The sequence below is a fragment of the Pavona decussata genome, unplaced genomic scaffold (genome assembly GCF_977016875.1).
Source record: "Pavona decussata unplaced genomic scaffold, jaPavDecu1.1 SCAFFOLD_77, whole genome shotgun sequence".
NCBI classification, from domain to species: Eukaryota; Metazoa; Cnidaria; class Anthozoa; order Scleractinia; family Agariciidae; genus Pavona; species Pavona decussata.
Window position 1 is genome coordinate 849,551 of NW_028145495.1, and position 14,712 is coordinate 864,262.

Sequence of the window (14,712 nt, forward strand, 5' to 3'; positions counted from 1 at the left end):
ACTTAAAATCGAGCAATAAGTTCATTCCTTTCTCGTCTCAAATTTATAAAAATTGCTAAAAATCGAGCAATAAGTTCATTCCTTTCTCGTCTCAATTTTGAAAAAAAAAATAGCGAAAAATCGAGAAATACGTTCTTTCCTTTCTGGTCTCAAATTCAAGAAAATGAGTTCAGTACTTTTGGGTCTAGAATGCGTAAAAATGGGCAAAAGTCGAGAAATAAGGTCATTTTTTTTCTGGTCTCAATTTTTTTGAAAAGCGCCAAAAATCGAGAAATAAGTATACTTGAAAACTGGGGTCTTAAAAGCACCCAAAAGGTCAATGGGCCAATTTTTTCTCCATTGATTTTTATTTTACTAACATTAAGGTATACGTATCGCCTGATATAAGTATCAATCTGAGCTATCTACGCTGGTACGAAATATAAACTTCATAACTGGGCAATTTGGGATGATGGCTTCCTCTTCAGAATTTGACCAAAACTCGAAGCAGACCCCTTATCACTATTATATATATAGTTGCAAAAAAATTTTAACGGTCACTTTTTAAAATGTGTTTTGACTAGCATACGAAACGTCAAGTTATATAAAGTGCGCAAGTTTATTATGTTTATCACCGCTGTTTGTATTTTTTTCTTCTGCCAAATCTGCATATGTGATTTGAAAGACCATTCGTTATAAAAATACACCATACAATAAATAAGTCAACAGGATGTTTTTGTTTATTTTTATGCACTGCCAAACTTTCCCCTGAAAGAGCATGTTTTTTCTTCATAATTTGGAGGCGTCAAGTGGTACCCCTCCCCCTCACCACCGAAACTCTGGAACAAAAAGGCAGAAAACAAAACCACTTAGGCTTTTGGAATATCTCATCAAAGCCAACTTCTGTAGAAAGTTTCATCGAAAGCGGTTGACGTCACAACTTTGGTTCGCCCCAGACCTCTCTTTTCTCGGCCGTGAACCAAACTTTGTCAAAATCAACAGGTCATAAAAAATCGAGGTTTGAACCAAATCCAAAATTTCTTGCGAAGAAATGATCCAGATAAGATTTATTTGAGCGATAAAAAAAAGGGGGGGGGGGGGGGGGGCTAGGTGCACTTTAAGTAACCTGATATCCGTAAGCGGTCATGTTTTTTGAATCCGCGGATGGTTACTTGAGTAGAATGTCTCGACTAGCCACATCATAATTGGCTTATTGAACTAAATGCAACAATTTGATTAGCTGAAACTCATTTTTCTTCGTATTTTCTTCTCTATTGTTTTATCGTTTATCGGGCAATTCGTATGTGGGCAAAGTTACGAATGTTATGGATTTTATCACACGGTCCCATCTTACACGGAGATTCTCTATAGTTTCATCTTCCCAAATCGGCTTTGATGCTTTTATTGTACATAAATTGACAAACTAAAGACAACTTATTTTAAGGAATTTGATTTCTTCATTCTTCTTTGCGCGTTTCCCAATGAGTTTTGCCCAAAATTGTAGTTTGGACAAAACCAACGTAACCATAAGCCAGTGAGTGCACGGCTGTTTTCATTATGCCTTTTTCTATAGCATGTTGCATGATCTTATAAATGAAAACCCAAGCATAACAAATATTCCCTTCTTTGATCGTTTATTTCAAACATATTTTCAAATGACTCTAACTGAAATTACAAAAAACCAAGAGATTTTCTATTCTTCAAAACCGTCCAATTTATCACTATTTAAGAAAATGAATGATTATAAATGACTTGCCTTTATATTAATGAATTCTCAAACGCATGCAACAAACAAAGAAGATCACAGAAATGGGAAGAGGTCATTTGGAGATTATGTCAGCGGGGACACATGCGCAGTACAGTCCGGTTGAGACTAATTTGCATACAACTCGTCGCGGGATTTTGGCTTTTCCGGCATTACAAAAGCTTTCAAAAATATCGCAACAAAAAGCTTCTGTAATTACTAAAGAACGTGTGTGAGTAAAAAAATCAGCTAACTTTCCGAAGATGAACGCGATTCAAACAGATGAAAACAGCTTCCTGATGAACTCTCCGACGGTAATTGAAAAAGTTGAGCCAACGATTTCAAAGTGCTACTCATCAATGCGCGCATGCGCCTGGGATGACATAGTCCCTTCAATTAGCACCGATTTTGGTTTTCTGTTTTCCCTTTAGTATGTTTGACTTTAAACTACCAGTCACAAAATTACCTATCAAAATAAAAAAATTCCGGTATCAAAACTTTTCAATTGCAAGATATGGGTGATCATGCATCTAAGATACCAAGTCGAATTTGAGTGGTACAAATAAATGACCAGCTCTGTTTTTATGGAATTTCTTAGTGTAAGCAACCATCTGCTGTCAACGACTGTCGTTTCTGATCCTGACGTTCAGCTTGCTTACGGGACATTAAGCTTTGTTATACCTCCCAACTCAAATACATTTTCCGATTGGAGGAGAACGTGCCACGTGCCATGAGTCAAAATTCACTAACTCCCCAGGGAAACAACGACTTGAACTTTCGACTCGCACGTGATCAGGTCGTGCACCTTGAAACCGCGGCAAATTTGTGTGCCAGCCCACTGACAAGGCCACCCACAATGCCGTGAAAACGTTGAGGGACTTCTGCAAAGAGCAAACTGTGGACGAAAGCTTTCAAGATTTTGCAATAAAGCCGTAAGGTGACACCCGTATATAATTTGTCCTATTTTTGACTTGGTAGGTATAACAAAACACTTAATGACTGGCCCCACGGGAAACAATGACTTTTGTTTCCATTAGTATACATGTATTTATTAGTTAACAACACTAGTGCTTGTTACTTTTTTAATTCAACAATTAAAACAATAACGCCAGCAACAACCAGAAGAATGATAAGTAAAATGCACATCTTGGTTCGGGCTTTTTTCTGTGGAAAGAGAATTAAAAAACACCATTACGTTACAGGAAATCAAATGAACAGTGGAGTGTCACCAACTCTCAATTTCTGCATCCTCGCAAGTATAGGTCTTATCACGGTTTTCGACGCCATATTGACGAGTAGGCAAACAGGCTTGAAATATTAAACAGTGTTTGTATGGAAATCCGATGTCAAATAATTCTCATAAAACATCACTTCTGAAAAATTCATGAATTGGAAACTTTTGGCACAAGGAAAAGGAGTTTAAGAAAAAGATTAGAGGGATGTAGCTGTGCCAGAAAGCGTCCAGTCGTGTTTTGAACTTTCCATACATTTGTCTGTAAAGCGAAACAGCCGTGACTGCTACTAAAAATAGTTTCACTATCCTGACTTAGATTTAAGGCTTAACAGTTTCTTGTTTAAAGGGTGTCTAAATTAAAAATTTTAGTCTAACAGGTTCTTAAAATTCAGCTTCTTACTCGCGGGATTTTACTTTAAGCGTTACCCCTAGTGGGATACTCTCGGATACCTCTACAAAAATTAACAGGAAAGGTGAATTTGTGGATGATTTGTGTGTTTCTAAAGAGGAAAGTGCTCCCATCTAACCTGGTACATACTGGCTTTGCTGAGCTGTACATTGGCGCCTTCCACGTTAGTGTGTGCACGTTCAACGTTGGCTTCTATTGAATCTAAAATATCAAATACAAGCCTTCAAATCCTGCAGTCTCAAAAGGCAAATGTTTTAAAGAAAGTTTGAAGCTATTGGAATTTTCAGAGAGGTGGGGTGGGGGCCAAAACAAGGGAACCTTCCTCGGGAGGGGTATCTCTATTTTCTGGAACAACACAATTCAGAACAATGCTTCCCAGTGATGGCTTCAGTGAACTTCCTTAATTGTTAATTATTTTTTAATTGACTTATCTAAACAAATAGCCACATATCAAATAACGAACAGAAACAAATTACACCAAATAAAGTAACACATGTAAATGAAGCATGACTCTAGGTATGCTTCGACAACATAAATGTGTAAAACAAGCCATGAATTAACTTACCAACCACATCTCCTTGTTCGTAAACCATAGTTGCTAAATCTCTGAAAATCTCATTGATATCAAGGATGTCACCCTAGCAAACAAACACTCAGGATTATACCAAATAAGAATGGTTATTACATATGTGCCAAGCCTCCCGGATTATCCAGGAGTCTCCCGAATACAGAACGCATCTCAGGTATCTCAACTTTTAATCTAATCTCTACAACAGACAAAGATTTTCCCAAAATGTTCCCAAAATCCACAGTTTCCTGGGGTTTCGCTAAAAGGCGGCCCATGGCCCACCTCAAAACCCAAGGCCCGGCAGCCTGTGGCCCACATCCCAGTTCATGGCCCCACGGCCCGCACCCCACTTCAAGAAGGCGGATAATTACTGTGACAGACTGGTAACTAACAAAATAAAGCTCCAAGTAGCCTAAACCAGGCTGTGGGGCTGTGAACTGAAAAGTTAGCCATGGAACGCTGGGCCACAGGCTGCCTTTAGCAAAACCCTAGTTTCCTGGTACATTTTCTTGCATCTTCCACCCAATCTGCTGCAAACATTAATTTTACAGAAGCCACAGGATATGCATTAGTCAGTTGAAAGGGGCTTCTTGGGTGGTGAGAGGAATGAGTTGATTTGGGCCATTCTTTTTTTTGGAGGGGGGGAGGGTGAGTCAATATGGAACATTTGGGGGAGGAGTGAGTTGATGATGGTAGGGGTGGTTAGCACGAAAAGAAAAAAATGTCCACAGGTTTGGTGTCTCTTTTAATAGCCACTTGATATTCTTAAACTAACAAGCAACACATGAAAAAAGTACTGTTGTGAAAGAGACGGCTGATGCTAATCCGTGATTATAAGGTAATTGAGGTCTTCATCTCACTCAGTTCAAATGGTTTAAAAGGCTAATTTCAAGCTAAAGGTTAAGAAAAGTCTAAGTCAAAACTGAGGAACAAGTCTTATGGGAGAATCTTTATCGATCAGTAATTAAATTTGAATCAAAGTTAACATTAATCCAGGATTAGCTTAATCTTTTGTTGGATTTCTTACCCACACTGAAAAACAGAAAATTGAGCTAAACTGATCATCAACCACTGGTCAGACTAACCTCTATTTGTCTCAGTCGTTCTTCTCGTTCCCTTATTAGAGACTCGTCGATATCAATCTGCATATCCATCTGCTCACGTTCTTGCCTACCCACATAATTTTTTATGACAAAAGGCAAATACATTTTTAGATTATATGTAAGTTACAAGTTTAAAATACGTAAATGTGACAATGTCGTTACACTGGGGTTACAGATCTTCTTATACCCCATATGCCTTCAAGATCAATTCGTTCATCTTCCAAAAATCTCTTGAAGATACCCATGTACAATCTCAAGTCTTATGGTGGTCGGTCGTTTGCCCTGGCTTCAGCAGTGTTGTGGAACTCCCTTCCACACTCATTGAGAGACTTGCAATCAGTCGAAACTTTTAAACCGAAACTTAAGGAACATTTATTTTTGCGGGCTTACATGGAACATTGAATTTACATTGTTGTTGTACTTTTTATAAATGACATCTTATTTTTAATAGACATAGTTAGGCAATTTGTAATTATAATTTCCCTTCTGTGAAGCGTTTTTGGACCACTGGGAAAAGATGCTATATAAAATTAATGTATTATTATTATTGTTATTGTTATTATTATTATGCGTAGTAAAACTGTCTGTATGAACAGTATAAGAAAGCACCACAGGGCGCGTAGGGGAGCAGATATGAGCAGCTCTCTTTAATAACAGGTCTAGCGTTTGAACTGACACTAATGTTTTTATTTGATTTTTATTTTTATTTAATGTCTTTTTGTCTTTTTCTTCCTTATTTTTATCCTAATTGGTTTTACTTATTTGCGTTTATGTTGCACGTGCGTGCTTACCTAGTATTCGAACTGTAATGATCAAGTTTGCTGTAATGACATCGTTGCATTTACGTATTTTTAGATCAGTAATAGACCATTTCCGAGTTGCCTGCAGCCTCATTTTTAAGCCGAGGGCAGGTGCGAAGTCTTTCATATGAAAATGAGTTTTATTTACATGTGAATTAAAACTCATTTTCATGTGAAAGATTTCGCACATACCCTCGGTTTGAAAAGGAGGCTACAGTTAACTCAGAAATGGCCTATTAAAATGGCTTATTTTGTTCTTCACACTGCAAACACTGCAGAAGTGCTGGCAGTGGTGGCCAGAAAGAGAGAGAGAATTAATTAAAATTCCATTTATTACAACAATGTAGTGATTAGCTGGAATACCACATAACACTTTACCTTCTTTGGTCATCTTCTAAAAGGCTACTTTTTTCATTTCCAAAGTCATCACCATATCTACTACTATCTTGTCCCTACATTAATGAAAAACAAAAATAATTACTCAAACGTCTAGATCACAGATCCAATTCTTGCACACTGGATATCAACAACGATGCTGCAGATAAACCTTACAAAAGCATTTATCATAAAGCATTTATCAAAATATGTAGTTCTAGAAAATATCCATAGCCCCACCACATTTCCCTCACCATTTTTCAAGTTATTTTTCTAGCCCCCCACCCCTTCAGAAATTTCTCAAATATACAATACACCCTCACCCCCTCTGGAAAATTTTCTTTTCACAAAACAGCCCAAAAATTCATCCATTTTCTGCAAACATTTTAGAGATGGCTGATGATATCATATGACAACTACACAAGAATTCTAAAGACAAACCTTGAAAATCTGCTTTATCGAAGAACCATTCACCGGTATAATTTGTTAAATACTCTAAATACCAACTAATTGTTGTGTTTGATATTTATCCATGTTCACTGACTTCAAACTTAACTGTTAGCTTCTCTGAAGATTTTACGGTAACTTTAATTTGCAGGAAAAGCCTGTCTAATGTTAACTTTTCTATGTAGGCTTTGGGGATTAAAAATATAAGCTGACTTGACATACTCCTCACATAGCTAAGAATCTAAACATATTTAAAAACAAATAATTATTTACAACCTGTGCAGGTCTTGTTGAGCCAACTAACAACTTTTCCTTTTCAACCACTTTCTGTTAAGAATAAAATAAAATAATTCAATCACATTTCAAGTTGATGGAGAATGTGAGGGCCACAGGTATAGCAGTCATTACAGTGTCACCCTTCCGGCTCCTTGTTATTAAATTATTTTTATACTTGTACAGTTGTAATTAATATTATATCAATAATGGCGTTCAACATAGAAAGAACATGCTCCTAATACAGATTGGAGTCGAGATTGTATGGGACAATGTTATTGAATGAATGGATCTTGGAATACGTATCTGGCATCCCCGCAGATTTTGCAGGGGCGGATGACATCATCACCAACTTGGCAAAGGAGAGACATCAAGCACATGCCCTAATCTGTGATTATTAAAGTTAACAAAAACTGCAAACGAAATTTTAAATACAATTGATAGTTCTATACTGCAAGTTTGTACATAAGTTATGGCTTGTATAATGGCAGGTATAAAGTGAAGAATTAATCAGTATTGTTGGGTTAAACAAAAAGTGAGAGAAAGTGAACTGAGTGAGAGCCCAGGTTCACTGCTAGCATGAAAACGTTGACAAAACGTACATACAAGGGTTATTTCTCAAACAACAGTGACACTTAGATCTCCCTAGCTTTTACAGAGGATTCATTAATCTTTAAGTTCCAGTTATATAAAACCTGGATATTCTCCTCACTGAATTAGGATCTCCTTGTATTTAACAATATTAGTCAAGATTAGGAGCTCAAAATTTCTATCACATCATAGTTGATGAAGAGAATATGGCTGTTAAAACTGGGGATTAATTATGGTTTAAGACGACTTTCATTCTCTGTCACTTTACCAAGTCAGGGGTTTACCTACAGAGTGGTTTAAATTTGTTTTTGGTTAAACATTTTACAATACAACTGTGTAATAAAATGGATCTCAGACAAAGGTTTGAATTACACTGTAAATTTTCAAGCCTACACTGTAAAACACAACGCATCAACAACAACAACAACAACAATACTTTATTTCACCCCATAATTTATTATTACAATAGAAAATATGTAACATTTATATATATACATACAACACATGGTAGGGGTGCTGGCTGCCCGAAATAACCTAAAAGTTAAAAATGCTAGGCAGCCAGCTGTAAGAAAAGATATTAAATGTTAAGGACAGGGACAAAAGAACAAACACATATAGATACACACATGTACTTTACAAAAAGTTTAAACTTACGTTTTGTACAGAGTAGTAACGTGAAACAGATTCTCTAAATTCTCCTTTTAGTCTTTCATGTTGCACTCTCTGTTGCCTCTAAATGGATGAAACAGAATGTACTAGTTAACATTTTGAAAATACTAAAACTGTGTTTATTTATTATAGATTTGTCATCAATGCTAATGATGGAAATGATAGCACACCATGCTATTATATAGGCCTTAGAATTTGAATATTGATGTCATACTAAACTTGTAGTTATCCCATTTCCCTAGCTACCACTCACAGTTATGATTAGTACACTCAGTCAACTCCCTTTATTGTGGACAACCCTTGGGACTGCAAGTTAGTGTCCTTTATAGCGAGAGTCCATAATGGCAGGAATTTATTTCAGTCAAACGTCTGTAATTAATCTTAGCCTGAGATTTAGCTGCTGTCCTTATTGTTGGGGTGCCTGTGATAGCAAGGTGTCTGCAAGACGAGAGTTGACTGTAACTAGAAACTAGAGTGGAGATGAACAGCCACTCAGAGCAAACTCGTTCCCAGCGTCCTTCTTGGGGGCGGGAAGAAGGGGGAGACCCTAGGCACGCGGTTGCCACTCAGAGTTTGAAAATAACTAGAAAAAAAAAAACAGGCAATTATTGGTTAGCCTCCCACGCAGTCGTTTTTAGGGGACTCGTATTACCTCCTCCCCACAAACGCCTGCTTACCCAAGCGCCACATTCCTTTCCCATTGTTTTACCCAAGCACCCTAGCCAATCACCATCGAGGCATTGTCCAATGATATCAAATCAAATTCCTGGTTACAACGGCCGCTTCCGTTTCCCGCGAGGTTTGTACAGTCTCTGGTACAGTCTTGAGGGATGCGGGAGTTAAGTTAGAATGTACACATATTTTTTCACTTCTGGAATGGCTGGCTATGGCCGCTGAAACGCCAAAACAAATATCGAGTGTGAATAAAAGCGCTTCTTGTGCGACGTTTTGACACCGTTAACTGCTGGGAGAGTCAAAATCTTCGGGAAAGTGTAGTCGATCTTCCCCGCCTGATCGAGTTGACAGTCGATGAAGATATCACCTCTTACGCTACTCTACGTTACCCTGGAGCAGATTTGTTCGTTTGGACGAAGTGCTTCGAGAGACTAACTCGATTCAAGGGAAGATCTGCAGTATTTATCAGTCCATTGAAGACTATTAAACGGAAAGTTAAACGACAAAGAGCCGATCAACTTGTGGTCCTTGTGGAAAATGTCAGCTAATGTAGTACATGCCCCCGAACAAATTGCAATAATAAAGCAAGTTTCAACTGCAAAATCTTAAACGTTTACTGACATATCGGGTAATATTTCGGTTTCCTCCACACCGACAAGGTCGACAAGATTGAAGGCAAAGCAATAAATATTAAAGCGACTTTGCGTAACCATTCGGCAAATTGACGAAAATATCGCTATTTCCCGTCACGAATTCTAATTCTTTGATTGCAGTCCGTTGATAGACATTTAAACTAGAAAGTTTGAACGTAGGGCACACAATACTCAAAGCTCACGTAAGCTCGGTAAAGTTCTGTCTCTGCCGTGATGTTTTTACTGTTCGAGACCGCGAGAGGCGTTCTGGGGTCAAGGTCAACCTTCCAGATTTTAGAAGGTTCGCTGTGATTGGCTTAGCGGCGGAAAGGAATGTGGCGCTTGGGTAAGCAGGCGTTTGTGGGGAGGAGGTAATTCGAGTCCCCTAAAAACGACTGCGTGGGAGGCTAATTATTGGTAGACTTTCTTTATTCTTTTCAGAGCTTAATGCCTCCCCTGCATTGCTGGGGCACTCGGCTGGTCACACAGTGGTACAGTTTTGGTGGCAGAGCCATGCCTAAAAGATACACTGTACAAGGACAGTGGGGAGAAGCTGTTAAAACTCTGCCAACAAAACTTTACCTTTGCATGACACAGTTCTGCCAGCTATACAGTCTCCCTGATCACAGCCCTGAACCACTGTGCCAGCTGCGGCATCCATTTAAGTGAAGATAAACAGTATTGCTTGCTTACCGCAGATGGGCTGCTTCCACCACACAAGGAGCTCATCTCTTTTAAATACAGGGTAGTTTTTGTAGCCAACTCATTTGTTGCTTGCTGTATTCTGTGGCTGTAATATAAAGCAATGGACAAACTAAGAGATTAAGTTGCTAAAAAATTAAAATTAATTGGCATAAAGGGTTATAAGGAGATAAGGCTGTTAATGACACCAGCCCCCACCCAGTAATTGACATCCCAAATTTGATTCACAACAAGAAATGATGGAGTACATAACTCTTTTAAATTAATACTTGCGGTTGAAAAAGAACTCAGCTTTTATGAAAAATCAACAAGAAATTTTACATTGAACTATAATTGTTAGCAGTAAAACCAAGCAATTTTCAACATCCTGCTGTAAAGTTTAAATATAAAAATGTTCTGATCCAATTTTATATCCTTTGCCTGATTTTTTTAAAGAGAGAAAAACAAAGAAAGAAAGCCAGATTTTTAGGTCTTTTACTGTTCAAATGTAATTGCAATATAATTAAATCAAGTCACTAGTCAATCAGCTTGCATTGATTTACCAGCAACAATGCCATGGCCATCAGATGCCATTTTGTCTTTTCCACAATAAAGAGTGCAAGTTTCAGAAATAATTATTATTTGCTGGGTTATGAAATAAATAATAAAACTCATTTCCAGCTTGCTGGCACATCAGATTTTTAGCATAATTTTGCAAACTCTAGAATTTTTGTCTATTATACAAACTGCGTGAAGGGTCTCATTTACTAAATACCATAACACAATAAACTCACAGCTTTTCTTCCTGGCCATCCTTGCCTCCAATTAATTGTTTAAGGGTGCGCTCCAAGGCTGCCGCTACAAATGAAAAGGAAAGTATGGATCACTTCTAATGTATTTTATTTGCATATTTTAATTTTTAATTTGAAGCAAATAGGTTAAAATGCAACCAGAAAAAGTGGCAGTTCTTGACTTGCTTAAAACAATAATGATAATAATAAACAGTAATAGTGTGTCAAGATTTTATTGTCTCATGACTCTTCACTTGAGTAAAAACTACAACATATTACAGCAAAAGGAATCAAAGTTAATGAAAATCAATTTCAGTCAATATACAGTCAACTCTCATCTTGCGGAAACCTTGCTATTAAGGACACCCCAATAATATGGACAGCGGCTTTGTCCCTGACAAAAATAGATTACAGATGTTTGACTGAAAAAAAATTCCCGCTATATTACGGACTTTCGCTATTAAGGACACTAACTCACGGTCCTGAGGGTGTCCGTGATAAACAACAATAACAACAGCAATACTTCATTTCACCCCATAAAGGGAGTTGACTGTAATTAAAAAGGCGCAACTACAGATGAATGTCTCTAGCTCAAAAGATGGGAGAGTAGGCCCCAAATATAATATGTTGGAAGGGAAAGAGGGTTTGTGGGTCCTACTGGCCTTACAAGTATTTAATTTTTTTGAACACAGGAACAGGCAATGCCAGCAAGCCCATTGAGCCCCTCCTTAATATAACAGGTAATGATAAATGGCAGCATATTATGAAATGCAAAGTGCAAAGGGCCACCAGGTAGACTGGGCTGGGTTGTTCGAAAGCCGATTAACGCTAATCTATGATTAAAAGTTAACCAAGGTTTTCATCTTGCTCTTCAAAAGTGGTTTTAAAACCTAATTTCAAGCTAAAGGTAAAGAAAAGTCTAGGTCAAAACTGAGGCCAAAAATCTTTTGGAAGAATCTTTACCGATTAGTAATTAAACTTGAATCAAAGTTCACATTAATCCAGGATTAGCTTAATCAGGCTTTGAACAACTGGGCCCTGGTGTGAGATGTCCTAGTTTGTTCCTTGTCTAAGCCATGTTTTTTATTCATACTTACTGTTGTTGTTGATCTGGAAAATGTTACTGCTGACAGCATCACTGAGCTCCTGAAATCTACCTCCGCCTGAGGTGAGTAATTAATAACAAGAGTTACTTTGTTGTTCAAATGAGTTTTGGTCACATATTTTGCCAGCCAATTAGTTTATGTGCATACATGCAGAATGTGCAAAATAACTGTTGATCCAGGGAAAGTCAACAGATACCTTGAACAGACACATACCAAGTGCTTTGTAAGGAAAAGTTTAATTAACTGTTAACTAACAGTTTTTTTTATTTATTATTTAATCATCCACAGTCATGGCGTCTGATAGTGATTGGATAAAACACTGTTGAGCCAGGTCCTCCTTCCATTCATGGACAAAATAGGGACTCTACAAGCATGAAATCTCACATTTCATAAGGTGGTCAAGAAAACCATTCCTATGTTGTTTTCGATATCATCACTTGTTTTTTCATAGTTTCAAGCTTTCTTTAAGTTTTTGTTAAAAGTATTTATTGTGAGAGTGAGCAAGCACTCCAATTCACTAATTATAAATATTCTTATTATATACCACACAAGTGAATAGTGTCTTTCATGCATGCTGATTGGCTAGCTCGGAGGTGATTAGCCAAGTACTGTTCACCTCCGAACAGCCAAAGAGAAACAATACGGCTTCCTAAATATAAAATAAAATAAATAGGAATTTCAGTGGAATCCACGGGGTGGCTCTTCTCTCCACTGTTTCCAGATCGAATTGGAATTTGGTAATGTTGGTTTTTGTGGAGGGAGGAAAACCGGAGTACCCGGAGAAAAACCCTCGGAGCAGGGACGAGAACCAACAACAAACTCAACCCACATATGACACCGAGACCAGGAATCGAACCCAAGCCACATTGGTGGGAGGCGAGTGCTCTCACCACTGCGCCATCCCTGCTTCCTGTTTTGCCATGGTCACTAAAGAGGAAATTATTTCGATAAACGAGGCAGCTGTTACAAAAAATACAAAAATGGCAACAAAGTTTAGTTTGACGGCATTAAATGGTAAGTTATTTAATCTTTCCAACATCGCATTCTAAGGCGAAAAGTGAAAATACAATGCCTTGCTGAGCACTATAATTACAATGTAAACAACTAAACATCTAATGTTTTGCAGCATGGTTTCAACTGAACAACATTGAAGACGAATTTCACATAACAACAATATCATTGAAGAAATGACATCTTAGCAACTAAACAAGTGCCTTTAAAAGTTTTATTAGTTCGCAGGAAAGGGAGACGGAACTTTATACAATGAGTAATCACTTACGCCTGAGCTTACTGCGCAGTGTGCAAGATTTTAAATTTCCCACCATTTGTTGGTACGCTAGTTATTCAGCTTGTGTGGTAAATACTACTCAGTGTCGGTGAAAGTGTTGATTGTAGTGCATGATATTTTTTAATAAATTTTTTTTTTTTTTTTTTTTTTTTGCGTGTTAACAATCTTTATTAACCACATATGACACATAATACAATACAATACAATAAATACAATACAAGGGCTTTGTATTTTTTAATAAAATTACAGCAGCTCACCACCATCCTGATATCTTGATGGACGACCGTAGCTTACTGCAGAAGAAAGGGTGCCATATGAAGGCGACCCACCAAACTCTCCACCAGACATGAATGGGGTAATGATCACTGGAAATAAAATATAAACAAAAAAATATTCATAATCTATGTCTAATTAACAAGCTTTTGCAAATCTGACTTTCTGCCAATGCAAACCCCAAATTCTACTTTTCTTTTAATGTTATTATGTCATAAGGGAAACCGATATATTTAATCAGGCGCTGCAGGTGAAATAGCCGATTTCCATGATGACGTTATAAAATTTTACTACAAGCACCAGAATCCTCTTCTTTTTTCCTTTCTTATTTAAATTTTGAAATCCTAGTGCGGTCTAGATAACAATTTCACTAATTTGCAAGAGAAAAAAACAAACTGAAGGATTCTGGTAGTTGTAGTAAGTGACGTCATCATTATGGCCTATTAATAAAACTTATGAAAAATATTTTGTTCATGTGCACAAACAAGGTAGACATGATATAACAAATCATTACTGATTATATACAAAGGTTATGCAGTTTATTCACAAAAATTTATGCGTGCAAAGGTCATAAGTAAGAATTTAATACATGTAAGCTAACACTGCAGTATTTTAATGAACACTAACTAAAGGTATTGAAATTTTCACTGAACTTTGTTGATTAATTATCATGGGTTGGTTTTCATATTCTGCTAAACATTTTTTTCCAGAAACTTAAACACTGAAATAAATCACAAGACGTTCATATTTGAAGTCCAACATGCTATCGCTTGCATGCAAGCATGATCCTACAAGAAAGCGAAAATTGACACCCCCTATCCGATCTTTTTGTAGCTAGTGGAAAGTCCCACAAGAACTCTACAAAGATAACACTTAAAACTTACGAAAAAATCGCCGGGAGGTGATGCAAAATCTCTACCAATGTACACCAGCTCGTCTAAAAGTTGTTTGGTTGAATTGACAGGCCAAAAATTCACAAAACTATCATTTTCTTCCCGGTTAAATCGACACCATCACGAACATGAGCCGTCACGAGTTCCATTCTGGTCAGCAGTACTTTAGCGGTGCCCAGTC

The 14,712-nt window shown here is 37.4% G+C and overlaps 1 protein-coding gene across 1 annotated transcript; it reads right to left on the reverse strand.

Moving 5' to 3' along the window:
* Positions 1-1,596: 1,596 nt before the first annotated feature.
* Positions 1,597-14,678, reverse strand: LOC146476416 (syntaxin-7-like). The gene is made up of 12 exons (XM_085114624.1): positions 14,523-14,678; positions 13,623-13,730; positions 12,069-12,134; positions 10,975-11,038; positions 10,193-10,289; positions 8,178-8,255; positions 6,936-6,986; positions 6,216-6,289; positions 5,020-5,104; positions 3,932-4,004; positions 3,485-3,567; positions 1,597-2,887 (listed from the first exon to the last, which is right to left on the reverse strand). The coding sequence occupies exons 2-12, from the start codon at positions 13,711-13,713 to the stop codon at positions 2,798-2,800; spliced, it is 852 nt and encodes a 283-aa protein (XP_084970750.1). The 5' UTR covers positions 13,714-13,730; positions 14,523-14,678; the 3' UTR covers positions 1,597-2,797.
* Between the last annotated feature and the right edge of the window lie 34 nt (positions 14,679-14,712).

Excerpts from the sequence above, each read along its gene's own strand:
- LOC146476416 (XM_085114624.1), bottom strand. The coding sequence starts at position 13,713 with ATGTCTGGTGGAGAGTTTGGTGGGTCGCCTTCATATGGCACCCTTTCT. Across the intron at positions 6,987-8,177 it reads GTTACTACTCTGTACAAAAC|AAAGTGGTTGAAAAGGAAAA; the intron begins GTAAGTTTAAAC and ends TATTCTTAACAG. Across the intron at positions 3,568-3,931 it reads CGAACAAGGAGATGTGGTTG|ATTCAATAGAAGCCAACGTT; the intron begins GTAAGTTAATTC and ends TTGATATTTTAG.